Source organism: Equus quagga, chromosome 19 (genome assembly GCF_021613505.1).
Source record: "Equus quagga isolate Etosha38 chromosome 19, UCLA_HA_Equagga_1.0, whole genome shotgun sequence".
Classification (NCBI taxonomy): Eukaryota; Metazoa; Chordata; class Mammalia; order Perissodactyla; family Equidae; genus Equus; species Equus quagga.
In genome coordinates this window covers 40,411,871-40,436,403 of record NC_060285.1, presented here as the reverse complement: position 1 = coordinate 40,436,403, position 24,533 = coordinate 40,411,871, and the positions used below count along the sequence as shown (strand labels likewise).

Genomic DNA, 24,533 nt, shown 5'->3' with positions numbered 1-24,533 from the left:
GGAGCATCATAGTGTGTACAGTCCACAGTTGACTGAAATGTTGTTATGAGGATGCATAACTAAAGTACCACCTGGACCTCAGCATTGAGATTTCTAGAAGGTCTGCCACAGTCATGAGATTGGACTCCATGGATCTCTTGGTCATGTCAGTTCTGTGACAGTAACTGAAGATCCAGTTTGTGATCGAATTTCAAACTGACTAAAAATAGCATGTTTCATGTCTTAATTCTATACTGTATTTTTTCAACCTTCTTTATCCAACATTGCCTACCATTCATGGAATTTTGAGTCATAAAACCAATGTATACAAAATTACAGCTTTTAAAAAAGAATATATATGTAAGTTTACCTCTCAAATCTCTATTTCTCTACAGTTAAGAGAAAATTTGTTTCTCTAAATTCAAGATATTCAGTCACTTCTGGTTTATAGCTCTGTCTGTGAGTGAAAGGCCCACTCAGTTCCAGATTCTTCCCCTTCACTTGTGCATCTTGTCTCCCTAAAGTGATAGGCTGGGGAGGGTTAGCGAGCATGGTTACTTGCTATCATGGCACTTCCTGTTTATGGCCATTGGTGCCCACCAGCACTCCTCTCTGGTGAGTGCTGAAATTTATGATGCCTGTCAGATAGGATATATTATAACCTGTCCTCATATCTATTTTGCTTTTTGTACTTTTTTCTGTGTCAGGTCCGTGCAGCCTTGCTGTCCTGATTTCAAGTGCTCTTTAGAATCACTGACTTTCTCTTAGATAATTCCATATGGTTCTCAGGGAATTGGAAAAACATGGATGCTTTCCTATATTGTTGTGGTAGGTCTTGTGCTTTGTGAATCCCTTCTCAGGTCTAAATGCTACTATAAAACTCAGCCCAGAGAGGTGGGCTGTTAGGTCTCTGCTCAGGACCTTCCCTTCCTTCCAATTCTCTTCCCAGTACTAGTTTTTCTCTTTGTGGGAAAAATACTTTCATCATTGATCACTCTTCCCTAATCTACCATTTATGTTTACCTTGTACGTGCTTAGTCCTTTGGTGCTTTCTAAAATGTAGAAGCTCAGTTATTGCCATTGAAATCCTTGGTTTTCAACACAATTTCTGTCTGCTATGGGTGGGAAGAACCTATTTGACTTCTCAAAGACAGTAGTTTGAATATACCAGAGAGCAGTATTTATCAGAATGTATTGCTACTGCTTGCATATTAGGGAAAAACTGATGTGTATAAATAAGTGCAGGGTTAAAACCAGATCAGCTAATATTTAAAAATCATCTGACTACATTCATAATATCTTCTAACCAGGTTATAAATTAGTGTCTTTCTATCAAAGATAAGACTATTCAAGATAACTTGAATGAAGAGTCTGTCTTTCTCCTGTTAATTCTCTACATTTCTTTGATCATGTAGAACTTATTAAAAATAAAGTATTGTAGGGGCCGGTCCCATGCCTGAGTGGTCAAGTACACGTGCTCTGCTTTGGCGGTCCAGGGCTTTGCGGGTTCAGATCCTGGGCGCGGACCTAGCGCCGCTTATCAGGCCACGCTGAGGCGGTGTCCCACATAACACAACCAGAGGCACTCACAACTGGAATATACAACTATGTACTCGGGGGGCTTTGGGGAGAAGAAGAAGAAGAAAAAGTTTGGCAGCAGATGTTAGCTCAGGGCCAATCTTTAAAATAAATAAATAAAAATAAAGTATTGTATCTCATTGAAACAGCTCAGTGTAATGTATGCAATAATAAAAAGTCATAATCATTTTCATATAGCTGTTAGGTTGCTTATAATATAATACACGCATCAAATACTAAAATAAATAGTGGTTAAAAAGTTCAGGGGCAGCTTGCAGTGATACACAAAGGCAGTGTGTTATGTTGTCAGTAGTAAAAAAAAATCATCATAAACAAAAATTTTGGACTCCATGAGAATCTAAGTGGATCTTCTGATTTTTTTACTGTGACAGATCCACTGTACAAAAGCTATATAGTGTTTTATATATTGCATTCTATTTTACTCTATTATTTTATAATGAAAATGAACACTGTAAAAGAAATATTATGAGAGCAAAAGACTGTGCTAAGAGATCATTACAGCTTGCAATAGTTTTCCTTAATTAATTAGGTTTACTACATTTGGGTGGATAACTAAGATTTAAGGATTTGATAATGAATAATGTTTCAAAATGTTAATTAACTTCTCATTATAATTAATATAAACATATTTCATATTAAAACAGAACTAGTAATAATATTTAACATTTAGCAAATATTTATTAAGTGAAAAGCCATATTCCAGAAGTATAAATTCATTCAATACTCATAATAATCCCATTAGTAAATTAATATGATTATTGCCGTTTTACAGATGGGAAAATTCTGGCACTGAGAGAAAATAAATGTTCAATGAATGCCCGCATGGATATTAAGTGCCAGAGCAGAAATTCCAAAATGATATAGAATTTTCCTCAAAGAATACATGTTATTGTCTAATAGGCCCTAAAATTCATGCTGATAAATATGACATATAGAATATGCCATGGTACCTTTGATTTCTATTATTTTTTAATTACTATAAATGAATTATTGTGCATACAGTTGTGCTAGACTTTCTAAGTAGCCCTTTGGTCAATGCAATCTCATTACTTCTTCTGAATTATATAAAATATAATTATTACATGAGATGACATTTATATTCATAATATTGCAGTTAAAACAGTTGAGGAAAACTGCTTCAAATGTTTAGAGTAAATCATATTTAAAGCTTTGGCCAGAACCTTGATGACTAAAATACTCAATGATTCTGGGGCAGAAAATACCAAACATTGATTTATGATTTTATTTGATATTTTTCCTAATTACGTCAACATCACACAAAAGCCTGTATTTAATTCATTCCATAATCCTACAAAATACATTACCACACATTTTGTAGCTCATTCAACTGAGGCTAGCAGGATAAATACTGTGATTATTTTTTGTGGAAATGAATCAAGGTCAACTGTGAGTTCAGACCCAAAATCTGGACATGATTTCACCGTCCTGTTGTATTTATTTGGACAACAGTTTCTAATGACAGTTGGCAAGGTTGTTTGTTTCCTCTCTCATCAGAATATTATATAAGTTTATTGGTGAGTTGTAAGTACATTTATATACCGTGTGTCCTTTGCTTGAAGACTGTCTCATTAAAGATACACCTCGTATTTCTACTTTTTAAAAATTTTTATTTTTATTTTTTAAAAGACAGAAAAGTATGCATATCTATATATAACATGCAAAAAATATATTTACAAGTTGTTTTTGAAAGCATCATTTTAAAAGGTACTGATTTACTTAAAGGGTCTCGAGTATCTTTTACATATGTTTATTATAAAGAATAAGTAAAATAAAGTATATAGGACTTATTTTTTCAATAAAGATTTATTTTAAATTCATTTTTGTAGTCTGAATTGATTTTACTGGTTGCAATTAAAGTCAGAGCTATTCTCTGAGCAAAGTTTCCAATGTTAGAGATGCCGGACAAATCAAAGCACTTAGGCTTAGGATTCCTCTGGAAGAAATCCTGGACCAAGTGAAAAATGTTTCATGAGCTAAATCAGAGGCTTTCCCAACAAGGTCTTGAAGCCAACCAGCTGACTTCCCATCTGTTTTCTCACCTAGGTCCCAGGAGGGATTTGGATAGAGTCTAAGGCACTGTTGACGTGCGTTTGGAGAATGAAAGTATTCTTATCTTCATTTTTAATACGTTCCATTCTATGTGTATTTAAATAAGTATTTTTTCTATAATGCCTTCTTAAAGCAAACTCCATGCAATATGGAGTTTGAAGGAGATGGTGTCACGATGGAGACGTTACAGGCCTGGATGAGAACATTGCGGCCTTAAAATTAGATACATCCCTGTGAGTTTGGATAATGGACAAAATTTGTGGCCCAGTGAATTAGAAGGCAGGAGAGTCAGAGATGTGAGTAGTGTCAGAAGTGAGGAATACAATTTCTTCAGTCTTCTACTGCCAATCCTCTCAAATTTTTTAACCTCTGCAAAACATTAACTTTAAGAAATATTTGTTGGAAAGCCATCATAGCAAATAAAACTAGATGCTGCAATGATGATAATAGCGGACATTTCTTCAGGGCTGACTCTGTGACAGGGACTTCACAAGTGCTATCTTCTTTCGTCCTGACACAATCTTATAACGTAAGTATTATTATCATTATTTTGCAGATGAGGAATCTGAGGTTTAGAAAGTATAAGTAACTTGTTCAAGGTCCCAATGGTGGTAAGTGGTCTGCTGGCCTCAAAGCCAGGTCTACCTGACTCCAGAACTCACATTTATCATCTTTTTGGGAGCCTTTAAAGTCAATCAACTGGTCCTTCTAACTTGCTGCCTGTGAGGATAAACTCAGATCAAGTCTGGCTCAACCTGAAATTTCTACCAGAAGGCCAAACATTTGATTGATGCTTAGATGAGGGGGATGTGCTCAATGTTTTAGATTCTAAACAATGTAAATCCTTATAAAAATAAAAGTTCGTAATAGTACAAATAGAATAAAATCTTAATTGAAGAAAATGATCACCAAATAGGAGTCTATCTAAAAATCCTGTATTTTCTTTTCTAGTTCAGAAAACAGTTGTGCAAGTGATTTTTCTCACACTTTAATATCTTGAATATAAAGAAGATCATGGACATGGAGAAAGGAGATGTAATATTGTTGTCATATATGTTTTTCTTATGCAACTGGATGCTGCCAATTATTTGTGTCTTTCAGGAAGCTTCATCACCACTACATATGCATTAAGATGCCACTTCATATTTTCTAAAATAAAGAAACATTCTCTTTTTATTCTATATTGCACTTTGGAATGTTTGTACCTAGGATCCATTAAAAAACTTAGCAGGCCCACTTTTAAGTTTTGGTCCTGTAAACATACTAGCATATGAATGTGCAAAGATACATATAGAAAGATGCTTCTTACAACTTCAGATGTAGTGGAAACATATTTAAATGAATGTCCTTTAATAGCAGGATTAATATTATGTACAAAATAACATCAAAAATAGTGAGATAAATATATGTGAAATGGTTTTACAAATGTTATTAAAATGTTACATTAAAAGTTGAAAAATGCAGAATGAGATGTAAAATGTGAGCCAGATTTGGTTAAAAATCCTATTGTGTGTGTATGTGTAATGTGGTGAAGTTTGTGGGCAAACAAAAGAACTCTAGAACTATTCATACCAAATTATTCAAAAGTAAATGGGAGATGCAAGTTGTGAGGAGACTTTCACTTCTGAAATTTAATTTCTACACTTCTGATTTATTTTATTTTATTTTTACAAAAATATGTGTATTGGTTTTGTTAGAAATGAAAAAGAATGTTTTTTTACCATTTGCTTGGGCTTCAGTGCTCATGACTGTAAGATGCAACTTGCCTTTCCAGTCTAATTCCAGGCATCCTGTCTTAATTACAGCTTTAACATATGCCCTTGATTCCTCTGCCTCTTTGCCTTTCTGTATCTCATACCTTCTCTGGGGGAGGCCCTTCCCTCACTCCTTATGTTCAGGTTCCCTTATGTCCCCAGTTCTAATTCCAGTCTTCCATAACACATTTCCATGTGTATATATCTTAGCCAATTCCCCTCCTCTATTCTCATTTCAAGTTTTGCGTTCTTCTATTACATTACGTATCATAGTCTGCCTTGTAATAAACTTACAAATGTGTCCATATGAGCCACCCATGAAATTGAAAAGTTTTAACCCTTATTTATTTCCTTACAATTGGGCTACATTACATTAGCAGGTGCCCCATAACATTGAAAAATTAGCAACATTTTATTTTTGTGAAATTTTTGAACAGTTTCAGCTTTTCTTTATATCATAATCTGTTACTGAAGAGTCCCCTCCACTCTATGTCAAATTGCCAACCTTGTGACTTGTAATCAACTCCCCAATTCTATATTGTAATTTATATATAATAACTGCATTTGCTTCCTCTATTATCCTATATAAACACACTTCAAGGAGCTTAAATAGGAGAGGACAGTCCAAATAAAAAATCTAAGGCATTCACAGTTATTTCATAAAATGATGACAAAATATTGTCACATGCAGTATCTCACATGACAAATTTAATAAAGTCTTCTCAGAGAAACACAAATTTTTATAGTAGCCTTCCTATATAAATCAGTCCAGGTGGTTTCCTTTTACAAAGACAGGCAGGATTATTTTCAACATGATGGAACCAGGGGAAAACGAGTGAGAACCCAAACTGATTTGCAAACAGGAGTTTCCTCAGTAGTCATCTGGGAGGGGAGTTTTGCTGTGTCACAAGTGACTAGTCCCTGGTTTCAGAGAGAGTGACTCATACCCCTTTGAAACAAGAGATAAGTGGGAGAAAGAGCTGTGTAAAAATTATTTTACAACTATTTCCCTTTCAGCTATGACTGCTTAAACTGGAATGTGATCCAGAATAGCTTCCCTTTGAATCCAACATTTGTCTGAAGCATTTTTATTGTCTCTCTTTTCCCTCATCCCATCTCACTTCTTCCCTGCCTCTGTTCAACAGATTTACACTGACTGGGCCAACCACTACCTAGCAAAATCGGGCCACAAGCGTCTGATCAAGGATTTGCAACAAGACATTGCAGATGGAGTACTGCTAGCTGAAATCATCCAGATCATTGGTAAGAGCTGCCCTCTGAGAGAAACCATGAGACTCTCTGCCCCCACCCCGTTTGGTAAAATACAATTTATGTTGAATGCATATGAACTTGGTCCATGTGTCTCTGAGATTAATGTAGCTCTCCTGTGATTTAATTAAAAATGTTTGTGCGAGAATGTTTGAAAAAGGCGGTTTGGCCATACTTTTAAATGGCTAGAACTGTATCTTTACATACACTGAATTGTCAGAAATGAATGCTTCATTAAACCATATGTCTCCCATGTGTGCATTTCCTTAGCTGGAGCAACTCATACACTCTGAGATTCCTTGAAACTGTATCCTGATCCAGAGGGACAATTGTGAAAGGTTTCATGTCAGCAGTCATTTGGCACAGGCTAAAGAATTAGCAGCAACTTCCTTCTCACTCACTCTTTTTTTTTTTTGCTTGATTCGTGCATATGGAATTGGCGGCTGCTAGCAAGGGTGTCCTCTTGTACACGGCCTGGGAGACAGAGTGGATGTAGCAGCAGCATTTTGCTTGGTGTTTTTGTTTTCTTAGTCTCCTTTTTTTGTGTTTCACTTCATTGCTTAAGCATGTCGTTCTTTTTTTCTCTCTTTTATTTTATTTCTTGGCTTTAGCAAATGAAAAAGTTGAAGATATCAATGGATGTCCTAGGAGTCAATCTCAGATGGTAAGAATTATATTTATTCTAAATACAATGCTTATCTTCACTTCCAGATATAACTGCATTTGTAAATGGACTGAAAGTTTCCTTTGCATGTCTTCTTGCTTGTTTAAGAAACCATTTGATCACATCCTATGCATTTCTTTGGGTGCAATTTATGAACAAGTGATAGCATGAACACAGCTGAACATGTATGACTCTCAGATAACGTATCTCCATGTGTTTTATCATGTCCTTGACATTTTTTTGTTCTGGTGTCTGATAATTTAGCTTAAGACTGGCCTTGGTAGCAATAAATCCCATTTCCAATTTTAAGTGGAGCCTTTTTGTCTGAACAACTGGTTTGAAGAAGAGAGCTTGCCATGTGCATTTTAAAAATATATAAATAGTATTTTCTTTTTTCATGACAAAGTCCAATGTAAACACATGGACTCTTCAACACTTTTGGAAATAGCTCTGAAGGCATGCTGCTGGAAGTTTGCTGAGCAGTGACTGACTGTGAGCTATGATTCATAGCCTTTTCCAGAAAGTCGTCTATTTACAGGTCTGTCTCTCCCCAGCCCTCTCTTGTCTTTACTAACTGGGAAAGCTTAAAGTTTTATAAAAAAATAATTGATAAACTGCTGAAATAAAAACTCACCCTTTCTTAATTAAATAGCCACTACTTAATTTTATAGGACAACCTGAAGCATAAAATGCCTTAACTGAAGTTACATCAGCAGATAGCAGCAGGAAGGACAGCCAAAATCCACAAAATGGGGCTCCTCCAAAACTCTTTTTAGCACAGAATAGACATTTTAAATAAACTTAATGAGTTCTTCATTGTCAGAGACTGGAGGAAGGAAAAAATTTGTGAACTTTTTTGACCTGCTGACCTGCTTTACTTTATGTCAGAAAACTGAAATCCAAAATAATAAAAAGAAATTTATTTTTAAAGAGTGATTAACTAGCACATCTGGGAGTGTGTGTGTGTGTGTGCGTGCGTGTGTGTGTGTATGTTTAATGAGCACTCTGAGGACCTATTACAATGTCATGAACTCTGTGTAGCTGCTGGGAAAAAAATCACTGTGAAGAAAGGTTCTCTGTAACATACTTCAGTTTTAAAGAAACTTCCTGATCCAATTACTCTGGGCACAAACAGGCTCTATGGAAATTAATTACAGTTGTTTTCTGAAGTTCTACTGAAAGGAATTACAATACCTTCAGATCCTGCTACAATTAAAGCTGTGTGATGTTTGGAAAGACATGTAACCTCTCTGAGCCTCAGCTTTCTCGTTTGTAAAATGAACCCTAATTAGGATATGATAATGACATATAATTATGAACTTTACTACCTAAACTGGAAATGTAAATGCAGAATGGTATTGCTACAGACTTTTAAAAGAGCGTATTCATGAATGAACATCTATTAAAAGATTTTCAGGGTTTTGTATTAAAAAGCTCTCTATTCCTTAGTATCACATATTATGTTTCCTAAACCCAGAACTGTTGGTTTTGCTTTTATTATTTCAACCAGAAGGAAGTGTTGGATACTAAAACTCTTACCTTCTCTGCTGTCATTCCAAGTTGATTCTGATGACAGAGAATCTGATAAACAGCCAAGCTAATACTTCATGGCAGAAAAGAAAACCCCAAAACTCCAAAGCTCATAAGTATGGATAGAGAAGCAGTCCTTAGATATTTATCTGAAACATCTGTAGCAAAGATTCTACAAATCTGTAAAAATATTCTCAGGAGTATCCAACTGTTAATTTTTGTTACTCCTTACTCTTTGTTAGCTACAAATTGTCATGTGACATCTAGTATGCATGTGATGTTGATGTGTCTGGTTCTGATAAAAAAAAATCAGAAAAATCAAAGCCTGAGAAATTCAAATGTTGTGAGAAGGGTAGTTTCTCCAGCCAAAAAGTATTAGTCGGAATCACACTGAATGTTGAGTAAGGATGACTTGGAGACTAATTTTTTCTGATATGGTTGACTTTTGAATCTGAAATTGGCATGTTCCCAATATGTTGATTCAGAAGAATACATAAGACATAAATGTACCTTTTTGGGTTGAATTATTTTTGCCTCTGTTCTTAAGAATTGGCATTGATGCTATGCTATTAATGAATAAAAGTTCCAGATTTTATCTGAGACAAGAGAGTAGAGGAGATAGCATTATTATAGGATGACTAGGCTTATGAATTCCTGTATGTATTCCAAACAGGATGAGGCCTGTTTCTTTATTGCATAAACAACTAAGGGGGGCTGCGTTAGTAACAGTGCGTGTTGTCCTTACTCATAGAACTACTTTGATTTTTTTTGTGTCTCTGATCTTTTATGAACATTGGTTTCTATTTGTGTTTAACAACAGAAGATAAGCTAAAACTGGGGCTGGCCCCATGGTGTAGAGGTTAAATTCAGTGTGCTTCATTTCGGCAGCCTGGGTTTGCTGGTTTCGATCCTGGGAATGGACCTACACCACTCATCAGCCATGCTGAGGCAGCAACACATACATAAAGTGGAGAAAGGTTGGCATAGATGTTAGCTCAGGGCTAATCTTTCTCAAGCAAAAAACAGAGGAAGATTGGCAACAGATATTAGCTCAGGGCTAATCTTCCTCAGCAAAAAAAAAAAAAAAAGAAAGAAAGAAAAAAAGGGAAGGTAAAACTAGGTCTGCTACTATTCCTAATCACAGATTGTCTTTATTTAAATTTCAAACTTGATAACCTTTGTTGGATTGTTTAAAGCCTCTAAGAATAGAAGTTCTCTTGTGCTATGAATCTACAATACATTGATGAATTCCCATAACAGCCAGTAGTTCATATTCAGCCAATATTAACTGAGCACCAAAGATACCAGGTTATAGGGACACTTGAGGGTCAGAGGAGAAAATATTTAAATACATAATAGCAACAGTGTTGCATAGGCAAGGGCAAAAGTAATGCGAAGGGAGTGAGCTCAGTGTGCTCCAGAAACAGATAGAAGGCCACTGTGGTTTGAGCATGGTAAGAGGTGTTTGGAGGGGACAATGGAAGCCTGATAATGAAGGGCTGAAGTAAGGAGTTTGTATGGTGGTTGGGGAGCCTTTGGAAGACTTTTAAAGCTGGACTGTGGCATGATCTCATGTAAATGTTAAAGGATTACCATAGATGCTTTCTGGGAATTATAGAATACCTACGTGTTGGTCTCCAATTGAAAGTGGGAGATGAAGAGTATAGGAAGTATGAAATGGCCCCCAATTTTTTGGCCTGAATGAGTTAGTGGTTACCATTAGATAAGTAGCTTATTATGGACGGAGAAAACAAGCTAAAGATGGAGAGGGGAGGATGACAGATTTACATTTTGACAAGTATGCATTGGAACATCAAGTAGGAGGTGACTTCAGGCAATTAGACGTGTTTCTGAAGATCAGAAGTAACGAATTGGTCAGAGTATGCCTAGTGCAGAGGTAATGGCTGAAGCCATGGATAAGGATGACATCTCACAGGAGGTCTGTGTAAAGTTAGAAGGGAGGAAAGCTGAGGTTCTCACACTGGGGAGTATCAATATGTGTGTGATGAACAGAGGTGTAGAGTCAGAAAAGGGTGAGAGAGTAAGGCCGTCATTGAGAGTGCCAATCAACAGATGTGGATTCTTAATCCTTAGGGGCAGCTCAAGCTTGGACTAGTACTTAGGCTAACCCAGTGAGATAGGGCAAAGTAAGATGAGCAGAATCTGGCAAATGCAGTCAAATGCTACATAGCCAACTCTCTGGTATACTGGAACAAGGAAGTTAGTTCTGGTAGTTAGAAATTAGATAGTCGCTAGTGACCTTTATGTAAACATCTTCTATAGAGTGATCGTGTGTTAAGGAGTAACAAAGAGGTGCAGATATCCAGTGAGTCTTGAAAAATCTTTCTAGGAGTATCCTGTTGAAGAAAGAATGAAAAATACAAGTTTGAGAGGAAGGCAAAGTCAGGAGAATTTTTGCAAGAGGGGAAGAAGGCAGAGAAGGAGGAAGCAGTAGGGAGACGGGAGGGTCCCAGGGAATAGGGAGACCGGTGATGATCCTCCTAAAGGGAGTAGCAAAGGAGGAAATGGGAATTCTGTGTGGAGGATTTAATGTTGGATAAGAATGGGTATAGCTTTTCCTTTGTGTCATGTCACAAGCAGATATGGTTGTGTGAAGATATGAGTATTTGAAAGTGGATTAAATAGAAATGGAAGGAATTCAAATGAATATGTTAACTTCAGAATATTAGAGAATCCTAATGCCTTCTTTTCCATGTGATTCTGTGATGGTTACCTCATAATATGAAGAAAAATTCAACTCTGGTATCTCATAATAGATAAAGAAGATTCAAAAATAATTCTTTTAAATAACATGGACCAATGAGCACATATTTGAGAAAAATATGAATTTGTCCTTTCAGCAGTTTATTAGCTTGATTATTGAGAAATTTTGATTTATATTTACTCTAAATTTCAAAGTCATAGTTATATTTCCTTAATAAGTTTGACACTAAACTCATCCTGAAAAACAGAACTTTGTTTGCAGGAGCTTAGTCAACACTATATTTAACTTCATCTGAAGATGCAGTTACTAATGTGGATGGCACCTGTTGAATAATTTCTAGGTGGGTGGTATCAGGATTCAAAATATATGCTGCATGCCACAACTTCGGTGAGATTACATGAGGAAATAAATTAGTAAACTATAAATACCAAGAATGTCCAGAATGCCCAGCAGATTAAAAATAGCAGAAAAAATGCCCAACATTTATTTGAAATGCAGAGGCACAAGTGCAAGGTTCTTAGACAAAAATGTAAAACATGTAGGGGAAAAATTGTTTTGAAAACAAATTTTTAAAAAAATTTTAAAATAGAACATATGGCACCAGGCCAGTTAACTCAGTTGGTTAGAGCGTGGTGCTAATAAAATAGACTGTTATATTTAAGAATCTTTACAGGGGCTGGCCCTGTGGCCGAGTGGTTAAGTTCTCTTGGTCTGCTTCGGTGGCCCAGGGTTTCGCAGGTTCGGATCCTGGGTGCGGACATGGCACCGCGCCTCAGGCCACCTTGAGGCAGCGTTCCACTTGCCACAACTAGAAGGGCCCACAACTAATAATATAAAACTATGTACTGGGGGGATTTGGGTAGAAAAAGCAGGAAAAAAAAAGATTGGCAACAGTTGTTAGCTCAGGTGCCAATCTTTAAAAAAAAAAATGAATCTTTACAAATGCATAGAGGGATTAGGAAATTTGATTATGTGAAATAGCTGCAAACAAGAATTAGATTATATGGCACAGCTAAGGATCTGGCAATGTGACTCACAGTCTGTCCTTCTCTTTGTTAGCCTCTGCCTTTGCCTCAGCCTAGTAGCTTAATTGTTTTTCAGCCACAACCTTCAACCTCATTTTCTATCACATCAAGTTGTTTAAAATTTGCTAATATGAGGATTTTGGAGCGTTTGTGCCTGTTCTCCTTTTTTATTTCTGGAGGATGGAAACTTAGGTTTCAGTCTTCCCTTAATTCTCTGATTCCATGCCCCACGGGTTGTGGCTTCCAGAATAATCACCGTTATGGATTTCACGGGCATCTTTATTCTATTTCTATGGCTTGCAGTTATCTGGACAGTGAAACTATTCATGATAGTAAAAGTATCCTGTGCTTTTATCAGTACTCTGTCCTTTAAAGTTTTAGTTCTTTCAGCCACTGCTTGTAATTGCTGCTCTTTTAAAGGATCTATTTAGATAAGATAAGAAGATGAGGTTCTTAACCAAATAGGGAAGAGATAAAATATTGGAATGCTCTTAAAGGTTTAATAAAATCTTATAAATGGCATACTGCAGGATTCTAGCACTATGAGTCAGAGGAGTGGAATATTGCTAAGTTAGTCCATTCACATGATCCCCTGCCATTTTGAAACTGTTCCTCTTCTGGAATGTCTAGAAAAAGATAGCTTAATGAAGACAAATGCTTTACTACAAATATAGCTCTGATCTCTAAAGAAATACCAGATGAAAATCTCTACTTTGTAGTTTCTTTAATGATTTCATTATTTTCGCATGGGCTCAAACTTTGCAAGAATAAGCATAAACTACTAGTATTAGGAAATTTATATTAAATTATTAGAATATCTTGATGATTTTTAAAACTGAGTTTGTCTCTCGAAGTTTCTCTGTGTACTGGTAATTTAAAGTTCAAATGAAGCGATTGATATAGCATGGAGGCTTCAAGAGGAAGTATGTCATGTTGAAAGGACAGTGGTCACTGGAATTCTAATTCTCACTACGTGGTCCAGGGAAAAGCATTCAGTGAACACTCAGAGTCTACATTCGTTTCTGCAATACGGAAATGAGACTGATGAACTCTAAAGTACGTTGGAACTGACTCGCTGGATTGATTTAACAAAATACCAAAGACCATGGTTTCTGTTTAGTATTTTATCTTAGAGATATATTTGGGTTTCAATCTTTATAGCTTTTAAAAACTACATTCATAGTAAGGTCAGAAAGATATTTCCTAAACTATATTGTTTAATTTATAAAGAAAAACAGCAGCAACGTGGAAATTATATTTTTTGGAATTATGAGAGTTATCTGGTCTGCCATTCAGAAATTTAGAAAATGTTGAAAATACAAGAATGCTTTTCTGCATTGACTTTATAATATATAATAAATAGTTAAATGTTCTTTTCATGAGTATCAATATTTAAATTGGTTTGCAGCATTAGTAGAACAAATAGAAATTGAAATAAAATAACGAATTTTGGATTGGATCCAGACTTCATGTAAATGTTTTCTTTCTTTTTGGAGAGAAGATATAAAATTTTTCCCTTTTTTTGAGGGAAATTTGTGGCCTTTATGTGTACATATAATAACCACTGCAAAATGTAGTTAATCTTTCTACTATATATTTGAGAATCGACCACTTTCTTAAACATTTAGCATGCTCTCTATCCTGATTTTTTAACTTAAAATGCTATAAATTGTTTCCCAGTGATAGGCTAGTATCCCAGTAAACACAAAATACAATCATACCTGGTATTAGAAAACATATTTTGTAACAATCTTTTCATAACTTTGGTATTTATTACCTTCAATAACCTAGTTTTTTTTAAAAAAAAAGCAGTTATTGCTGCCACTTTTTCAATCCCTCTCTTGAAATGTATTAGAAAATTACCACTTATGATAATCATTGGTGAAATATTTAACAGACCAGTTTTTAAAATCCTAGTTTGAAAACAGTATACTAAGATACGAGGCCATTTTAAATATGAACTGTGATATTCTTAACTTAAAAACCTGTGATGATTAACTAATTTTATAAAAAATTGCTTTTATAAGGAGAGAAAAAGAAAATGAAATAGGAGGAATCTTGTTCCCTTGATCTCAGTATAATCATTTGAAAAGTTCATCTTGGATGAGATGAATTATTTGAAAATCAGTAGATGTGCCCAAGCTATTTTCTCTATGCCCTTATATTTAACTGATTTTAATATGAATTCAGTTAAACTGACTTGTGTGGATAGACACAGACAAAAGTTCATGAAATTCCTGGTTACACTTTGAAAAATCATATTGCCCACTTCATTTGTATTAGTGATGTTTCAAACATAACAAAAAGTGTGGTGAAATCATTTCATAGAAATGTCAAATTTTAGGGATGGACCTGAGAATTCAGCACTATCAGCATCACTTTTTGATTCACCTATTGATTGAATGTCAACCATATTTTTTTGGTGCTGTGTGAGACGCTTTGCTTCTGTTTTTCACTTAGTCATCACAGCAAACCTACAAAGGAACTAGATCTCATTGAAGCTGCCTATGTCCCTGTTTAGTAAGCAGAAGAATTGTGTGTGGTCTCATGTCTATTTGAGTCTAGGCCAAATTGCTTTTAAACTTATTAGCAAATATGTGAAACAAATTAAGGCCTGGAATACAAATCTTTGTATTTTTATCTCCTTTTCTTCTTCTTTTTCTTCTCCTCCTCCTCCATCTCCTCATCCCTCCTCCTTCTCCTTCTTCTCGCTCTCTTTTTCTTTTGCTAAGAAACATTTACCTTGAGCTAATATCTGTTGCTAATCTTCCTCTCTCTCTCTTTTTTTTTCTCCCCAAAGCCCCAGTGCATAGTTGTATATTCTACTTGTAAGCCCTTCTGGTTCTTCTGTGTGAGCCACTGCCACAGCATGGCTACTGACAGACGAGTGGTGTGGTCCTGTGCCTGGAATCAAACCCAGGCCACCAAAACAACAAGAGCACCCGACTTCAAACACTAGGCCATCAGAGCTGGCTCATTTCCTTCATTTCTAATGTTTCGGTTCCTCTCCCTTTTCCTCCCCAACCCCCAACCTTGCACTATAAATAAGTGTTTTTCTTCCATCTATGGCAGGAATATAACCTTTGGTTAGGTTGGGAGAGGGCATGGGCATGTGAAATAACAGGGAGTTATCGATTTTGTGGTGAAATTATGCATTTGGCAAATAATTAATTCTTAGATGTAACTTTAGCCCTGAATATAAATAAATATTGTCTAAGTTTAGAACAGTTTTACCCTTCATAATGAAAGAGTAAGATCCCTTGTCTTGTTTGGTTCTTCAGAACAAACTGAAAAGCAGGAATTTATTACAAACCACAGAGCTTATCTTCAGGTCAAGGAATACTGAAGAAGTTTTTATAGTTTTATATTTATAACACTTTACATTAGCAATTATACCTTATAACAAAGATTAAATATTATGTATAATTGGTAGCAAATATTAAATGTTCATTATTCTTTATCATTAATTATCAAGTTGGTTAAAATAAAATAGAAAAATTTTGAAAAAAAAATTTTATCTGCTAAAATCCTCATGAGTTTTCCCTATCTATATTTATACCTATATATACATCTATCTATTCAAACATACACGACAAACACATGATCCTGTCATAGCATGTCTGTGTTAATATAAATCATTCCTAGTGTGAATAGATATATATATGTGCTGTTTTCCTTTCCATTTCACAGATAAGGAAGCTGAGGTTTTGGGAGAGTAAAAATTTTCTCAATTTCTTACAACGTGTAAATTGCAATAGTTGGATGCAAACCCAGTTTTATTTCACTGCACAACTTTTAATTATTATACTGTAATGTTTAATTAATGAACTGATTCCTTGTATCTAACCACAGATCAACTAAACAAAAAAACAAATGGAAGTCTGAAGCAAAATTACTCTCTCCTACCCCTCCCCCATCCCACAACACAAACTAACTTGAGAGGGGACAGGCAAACATGTATCTTAGCAGTGCAGTGACATGAGGCCCCTAATTACTGCGCTGTTCACCTCCCCTCCCTCCAGACTTAACAAATTGAAACTCAGAGGGCAATGCGTGGACTTCTGCATACTGACAGATCCCAGCTCATCCTTAGGCCTACTAAAGTTTTGGTATCTGTTGCTTTACTGAGTAGCTAATTGTATCAGTTTCCTGTGGCTGCTGTAGCAAATTATCACAAAATTGGTGGCTTAAAACAATAGAAATTTAATCTCTCACAGTTCTGGAGGCCAGGACTGAAATCAACATCGTGGGACCAAAAAAGGTGTCAGCAGTCCTGTGCTCCCTCCAGAGGCTGCAGGGGTAATCCGGTCCTTACCTGTTCAGCTTCTAGTGACTGGCAGCATTCCTTGGCTTGTGGCCACATCAATCATTCTATGTGTTAATCTACCAGGATATAAAAATGCATTAGATATTTGCAAAATAATTTGGAAACTTTTAAGCCTTGTAAACTTAGAATATGTATGGGACAAGTGGATTTTGCATACTATTTCTGTCTTTACCTTCACTCTACACAATTTCATCCTTATATTCAACCGAATATATACTGAGCACCCATTTTGTGCCAGGCCTTGTGTCCTGGCCACCTGTCAATCATGTAGAGAGCGCTTGAGTCAGAGGCTGGAAATGGCTCAGTTAGAATGTCTGAATTATAGAAGTAGGAAACAGTGTGGCATTTATTAAATGTGTATTTATTAATTGTGTAAACTTATACAAAGTATGCTATCTCTCTAAGCCTCTATTGAATGGGAAAAATAACATGAACTTTACCAGAGTTTATGGTGAAGATGAAAGGGGTTTTGCATTTGGAGTAAATAACATATACATGCTTAAAATTCTGTATAGACTCCCTTCCTGTGCTAGGTTGTTGAGTGGTGGAGGAGAAAATTGAGCAGTAGCTTTCAAACAATTTCCCTGCTTCCATTTTTGACATATAGTATTGGATTTTTACTGCAGCTTGTTCAACTAGTGTGTTGTGAAGTAAATGTTACAAATGACTTTTTGTGTGTATGTATGTGAGGGATTGGTCCTGAGCTAACATCTGATGCCAATCTTCCTCTTTTGGCTTGAGGAAGACTGTCCCTGAGCTAACATCTGTGCAATCCTCCTCTATTTTGTGTGTGGGACACCGCCATAGCTTGCTTTGATGAGTGGTGTATAGGACCACGCCCAGGATCTGAACCTGCGAGTCCTGGGCTACTGAAGAGGGGCCCACAAACCTAAGCATTATGCAACCACGCTGGCCCACAATACAAGTGACACTTTTTTAATGAAATACACTAAAATCCAATTTTTAAAATTCAGAATGCATTGCTCATAGTATGAGTAGAAATTGATTTGTGAAACTTTTATTGCTATCAATAAATTGATGTTTATACCATGTGGTTATATAAGATATATGTCTTCAATGCAACACTGATCATTTCTTTCTTTTGCTTAAAACACAGCTTTGTCTCCCTGAGCTTTCAGATCAGTCCTAGACCCTTAGCAGAACATGGAGACTGTTCCTGATCTAGCCCCTATTTATCTCTATGGCCTTGTCTCCTGCTACAAGATTCTCCAGATCTCTAGAGTCTTGTTCCTGGAGTCCCTTCTGCCTGATCTCTCTTCCTACATTGGTTCTTGAAAGCTATTGAAGGCTACCAACCTTTGGAGTTGCCTATTTTCAAATTGGTAAACAAAGAAGTTGTGGAGAAAGATTTAAGTGAGGTTCAACTCTCAATCTTCCCATCTGTTCTGAATTCTTTGCAGGTCTCTTAACCTAAGATGCTTCTCAACCTTGACCAGTTCACGTATTGCTCGTTCCCTGGGCTCACCTCACACCGCATCCTCTTATTTGGTTAACCCTTCCTAACTTTTCAGGGATTGGCCCAGGCTTCCTCTTAAGCAGAAAACTGTGGGGATTAATGACATAGGCTTTTATTTTGACATATTCTCTCTCTGTAACCTTGAGCATGTCAGTTTAATTCTCTAATCAACACTTTATCATTGTAAAATGGTATAGTAATAGCAACTTCAGAAGAAGATATCTTTGTAACCATGTTAGATAAGTTTACTTACTAATAATCTTTTCCTTTCCTAGTTCTTTGACTTCTGATCAGGAATAGACTCTTCTGCATCCTTCTCTACGAGTCTGTGTTTCTCTGATCATAACCTTCATCACATTACATTGGAATTACCTCTCTTTCTCTCCTATAAAACTATATATTTTTAAGGGCTTCGACATGTCTCAATGAACAAGTAAGTGTTAAGTGAATGAATGCAGACAAATATCTTAAAAATTTTAACCAGTGAAACAACACTCCTACATTTTACTTTAATTCTCCAGCCAAATTTATATTAAAAAAATTTATATTAAAGTCTTTGGCTGAAATCCATATAATAATTTGAATTCTATGATGGGATGGAAGTTTGCTCAAACTGAGCCATCTTATCTATTTTTCTTTTTGGTTGAAATCACATGTATTCAACTTGTTTATTGACACTGCAGTGCACATTTATCATGAAAAATAGGAAGTATAGTTAATTAAAAATAGCACAAGTCACAAAAGAATCCACCACCCAGAGAAACAAAAGTTAGGTTTGATTTATATTCTACTGGATTTTTTTCTCTGTGTGATTCACAACAGCAGTAGCTAGTACTCCAGACGTGCCCTAACGAGGATGCGCTGCCTCTATAGAGAAAACTCAGTCTTTGAAGTATTGCCTGCTATCCAGTTTATGGTTATTTAGCTTTTTATATTGTAGTGATTTTAGAATCCAAGGGGCAACAGAGCCTCTTCAATTTAGCTCCAGGCCAAATTTAGCTCTGTAAACATAATTGCAGAAAGTAAAGACTGGCATGATCTATTTTCAAGCATCCTTGTGAGCAGTTTTGCTCTTGGTTTCTCTGTTAGGCATGCCTACTCCCCCTTCTGACACTTGTCTAACCTTACCAAAATTGGACTTAGCCTTCGAGTCCAAATGATGCTTCTTCTGTGAAGCTTTCCCCAGATCTGTAGTGAAAATTGATGTCATTCTCTTCACTGTCATACAGTGTTGTTTCTAATTCTCGTTTGAAATTTATCATATTATGCCTTGTGTTATGGTGATTTATGAATCTTTTTGTCTCTTCAACTATTTTACAGGCTGATAAAGGCAAAGACCTTATAATTCATTTTTATATTCCTTCACCATCTAGCAGAGCTCTTCGCCTATAATAAACAGTCAGTAGATGCTGAATGAATTTATCACTCATTGTTGAGTGTTGGTGCCGTGGTTTAAAGTTAATCACAAACTATAAGGTTGATATTAATCATGCTCAGATATTTAGTACCTAATTTAATTTCTATTAAATATCCATAAGTAAAAATGAAAGAAACCTGTGAATAGACAAGGTGTGATTTTGTTAATATTATGGAAGATTCCCCCAGTTACATTCCAAAAACAGGTTGTACCAGTTTTGTAGTAAGGATGCTGAAAGGCTAGGTGTCATAAAACATGCCACTTAAAGTGTGTGAGTTCAATAAGGAGCTGGGCTAATTAAAAACCCCACATTTCTTTTGCAATAGTTTGTTCAACAGTGAAGTGAATAAACACAAATATTTCCAGTATAGCCTCTAACTATGATTAGTATGTCAAGAACACATATTGACCCTCAGGTTAAAAAAACTGTAAAGGCACAAATACACTGATGCCTGTCTTGAGTTTTAATAAAAGAAGATAAATGAGAGCTCTTCTTTTCCTCATTTTAAACCCAATTTGTGATTTAGCAATTAGCGATGCTCATATTCAGTAAGTTCATCAGGGTGAAGATAAATGTACAATTTTGAAATTAGACAATAAAGAAATTTCCGTTTTGAAAAATGGCTCCTATTTTTCATAGGAGTAGTATAAGATGTTGGAAATGAGTCGATGCTGTTTAGAAAGTATGAGGACAGTGGCTATATCTTGAAATTTATATCTGTAGCACTGAGCACAATTCCAGGCATAAAGTAAGTTTAATAAATGCTTGATGAATGAATAAATGAATGGTTTGTTTTTATAGAACACAAACAAAATTAAACAGTAGTGCTCCAAGATACTAATATTAATTATACAAACAGAAACTATTCAGGTCTAAAAATATGAACCAACTTCTATTGAATTGGTTTAGTGTCTTCAGTAAAGAAAATGCACGCAGTGGTCCATTTTCATATTTACTCTAGCAAAACTGTGTTTTTGTTTAGGCCACTGTGATAACATTAAGTATTTTCATAGAATCCAAAAGCCTCAAGGCTCCATGTGCCCATACGTTTTGGAACTCCTGAAAATATTGACTGTGTCTAGAACTTAGAAACTTTTTGTTTTATTTTCATTATACAGTCAATATTTTTATAGTTATCTAGCCATACTTAAATTTAACAGGAAAAATAGAGGCAACATAGTACTTCCATGCCAAAAAAATGTAAACCACAGAAAGAAGGACCTAAGAAATTGTGCATGGCATAACAATAGATAAGTAAATGTCCTGGGAGTGACTGTCCATGAGCTACAGCTATGACTATCACCTGAGCCAAATGAGAAATGGGGTGCCCACAGAACTGAGAATGAGTTTCCTAGCATTACTACTATAAAGGGAGATATATATTTTAATACCTCAGGAATAAAATGTAAAACACATGAATTATATAGTATCATGGTCCAAATTAACAAAAAACAATGTACTGCTCTCGTCTGAACAGTGCGTCCACATGGGGTAAGTTGAAATTATATGGAGTTACTTTCTTTGAAGACTATAGATTGAAGCTTTGGTTCCCAAGCTTTGCTGCAAATTGGAATCAGCTGAGGATTTTTAAAACGTTCTGATATTTGGCTGCTGTCTTCAGACATTCTGATTTAACTGATGGTGGTGTAAATTGGGCATGTATAGATTTAAAGTTTCTCAGGTGATTCTAATGTGTAGCAAAGTTTACAAATCATTGGATTAAAAGTTTGGATATAGGGGGCTGGCCCATGGCGCAGCAGTTAAGTTCGCACATTCTGCTTCTCGGTGGCACAGGGTTTGCTGGTTTGGATCCTGGGTATGGACATGGCACTGCTTGTCAAAAGCCATGCTTTGGTAGGCGTCCCATGTATAAAGTAGAGGAAGAGGGGCATGATGTTAGCTCAGGGCCAGTCTTCCTCAGCAAAAAGAGGAAGATTGGCAGTAGTTAGCTCAGGTCTAATCTTCCGCAAAAAAAAAAAAAAAAAGTTTGGATATAGAACACTCCATCCAAAAACAGCAGGTTACACATTCTTCTCAATGTGCATGCAACATTCTCAAGGATAGACCATATGTTGGGAAACAAAGCAAGATTCAATAAATTCAAGAGGATTGGGATAATATCAAGCATCTCTTCTGACCATAAAACTATGAAACTAGAAATCAATTACAAGAAAAAAGCTGGGAAAGGGGCAAAGATGTGGAGATTAAACAACATGCTACTGAACAACCAATGGATCATTGAAGAAATCAAAGGAGAAATCAAATATTATCTGGAGACAAATGAAAATGAAAACACACCATACCAACTCATTTGGGATGCAGCAAAATGGTCCTAAGATGGAAATTCATTATAATACAGCCTCACCTCAACAAACAAGAAAAATCTCAAATAAACAATCTCAAACAACACCTAACAGAACTAGAAAGAGAAGAAGAAACAAAGTCAGTAGAAGAGAATTAATAAAAATTAGAGCCAGAAATAAATCAGATTGAAACAAAAGAGTTAGTAGAAAGGATCAATGAAACAAAGAACTGGTTCTTCAAGAAGATAAACAAAATTGACAAACCCTTAGCCAGGATCACTAAGAACAAAAGAGAGAAGACTCAAATAAATACGATTAGAAATGAAAGAGGAGAAATTACAATGGATACCACAGAAATACAAAAGATTATAAAAGAATACTATGAAAAACTATATGCCAACAAATTGGACAATCTAGAAGAAATGGATAAATTCTTAGACTCTTAGAACCTCCCCAAACTGAATCAAGAAGAAATAGAGAATCTGAATAAATTTATCACAAGTAAAGAGATTAAAACAGTAATTAAAAACTTCCCCAAAAATAAAAGTCAAGGGCCAGATGGCTTCTCTGGAGATTTCTACCAAAGATTCAAAGATTTAATACCTTTCCTTCTCACACTATTCCAGAAAATTGAGGAAGGTGGAATGCTTCCTAACTCATTCCATGAGGCCAACATCACCCTGATACTAAAGCCAGACAAGGACAACACAAAGAAGGAAAATTACAGGCCAATATTGCTGATGAACATAGATGCAAAAATCCTCAACAAAATATTGTCAAAATGAATACAACAATACATTAAAAAGATCATACAACATGATCAAGTGGCATTTATACCAGGGACACAAGCATGTTTCAACATCCACAAATCAATCAATTTGATGCACCACATTAACAAAATGAGGAAGAAAAACGACAAAATCATCTCAATAGATGCAGAGAAAGCATTCGACAAGATCCAACAGCCATTTATGATAAAAACTCTCAATAAAATCGGTACAGAAGGAAAGTACCTCAACATAATAAAGGCCATATATGACAAACCCATAGCTAACATCATACTCAGTGGGGAAAAACTGAAAGCCATTTCTCTCAGAACAGGAACAAGACAAGGATGCCCACTCTCATCACTCTTATTCAACATAGTACTGGAGGTTTTTGCCAGAGCAATTAAGCAAGAAAAAGAAATAAAAAGAATCCAAATAAGCACTGAAGAAGTGAAATTCTTGTGTATGCAGATGACATGATCTTATATATAGAAAACCCTAAAAAATCCATTGGAAACCTATTAGAAATAATCAACAACTACAGCAAGATTGCAGGGTACAAAGTCAACTTACAAGATTCAGGTGCATTTCTATACTCTAATAACAAACAGAAAGAGAACTCAAGAACACAATCCCTTTCACAATTGCAATAAAAAGAATAAAATATCTTGGAATAAGTTTAACCAAGGAAGTGAAAGACCTATACAATGAAAACTGCAAGACTTTCCTGAAAGAAATTGATGACAACGTAAAGAAATGGAAAGACATTCCATGCACATGGATTGGAAGAATAAACGTAGTTACAATGTCCATACTACCTAAAGCAATCTACAGATTCAATGGAATCCCAATCAGAATCCCAGTGACATTCTTCATGGACATAGAACAAAGAATCCTAAAATTCATATGGGGCAACAAAAGATCCCAAACTGCTAAAGCAATCCTGAGAAAAAAGAACAAAACTGGAGGCATCACAGTCCCTGAATTCTAAATATACTACAAAGCTATAGTAATCAAAACAACATGGTATTGATAACAAAAAACACACACACACAGATCAATGGAACAGAATTGAAATCCCAGAAATGAAACACACATCTACGGACAGCTAATCTTTGGCAAAGGAGCTAAGAACATACAATGGAGAAAGGAAAGTCTTTTCAATAAATGGTATTGGGAAAAGTGGACAGCCACATACAAAAGATTGAAAGTAGACCATTCTCTTACGCCATTCACAAAAATAAACTCAAAATGGATCAAAGACTTGAAGGTAAGACCTGAAACCATAAAACTTCTAGAGGGAAATATAGGCTCTTTGACCTCAGTCTTACAAGGATCTTTTGGGACATCGTGTCTTCTCAGACAAGGGAACCAAAAGAAAAAATAAACAAGTTTGACTCCATCGACTAAAGAGCTTCTACAAGTCAAAGGAAACCAGGATTGAAACGAGAAGACAACCCACCAACTGGGGAAAAATGTTTGCAAATCATATATCCAACAAAGGGTTAATATCCATAATATGTAAAGAACTCACATAACTAAAGAACAAAAAGTCAAACAACCTGATCAAAAAATGGGCAGAGGATATGAACAAACATTCCTCCAAAAAAGATATACAGATGGCCA

At 35.7% G+C, this 24,533-nt stretch overlaps 1 protein-coding gene across 7 annotated transcripts in view; it reads left to right on the top strand.

The window, feature by feature from the left end:
• The window catches only part of NAV3 (neuron navigator 3), a 351,215-nt gene that overhangs the window by 106,570 nt on the left and 220,112 nt on the right, over positions 1-24,533 (top strand). For all 7 annotated transcript variants that reach the window (XR_006886093.1, XM_046645942.1, XM_046645941.1 and 4 more), the window contains exons 2-3: positions 6,548-6,665; positions 7,283-7,335. Coding sequence is in view for 6 of the 7 variants with exons in the window: in XM_046645942.1 (XP_046501898.1) it covers positions 6,548-6,665; positions 7,283-7,335 (171 nt within the window). In the remaining variant the exon portion in view is untranslated. The remainder of the gene's footprint in view (positions 1-6,547; positions 6,666-7,282; positions 7,336-24,533) is intronic.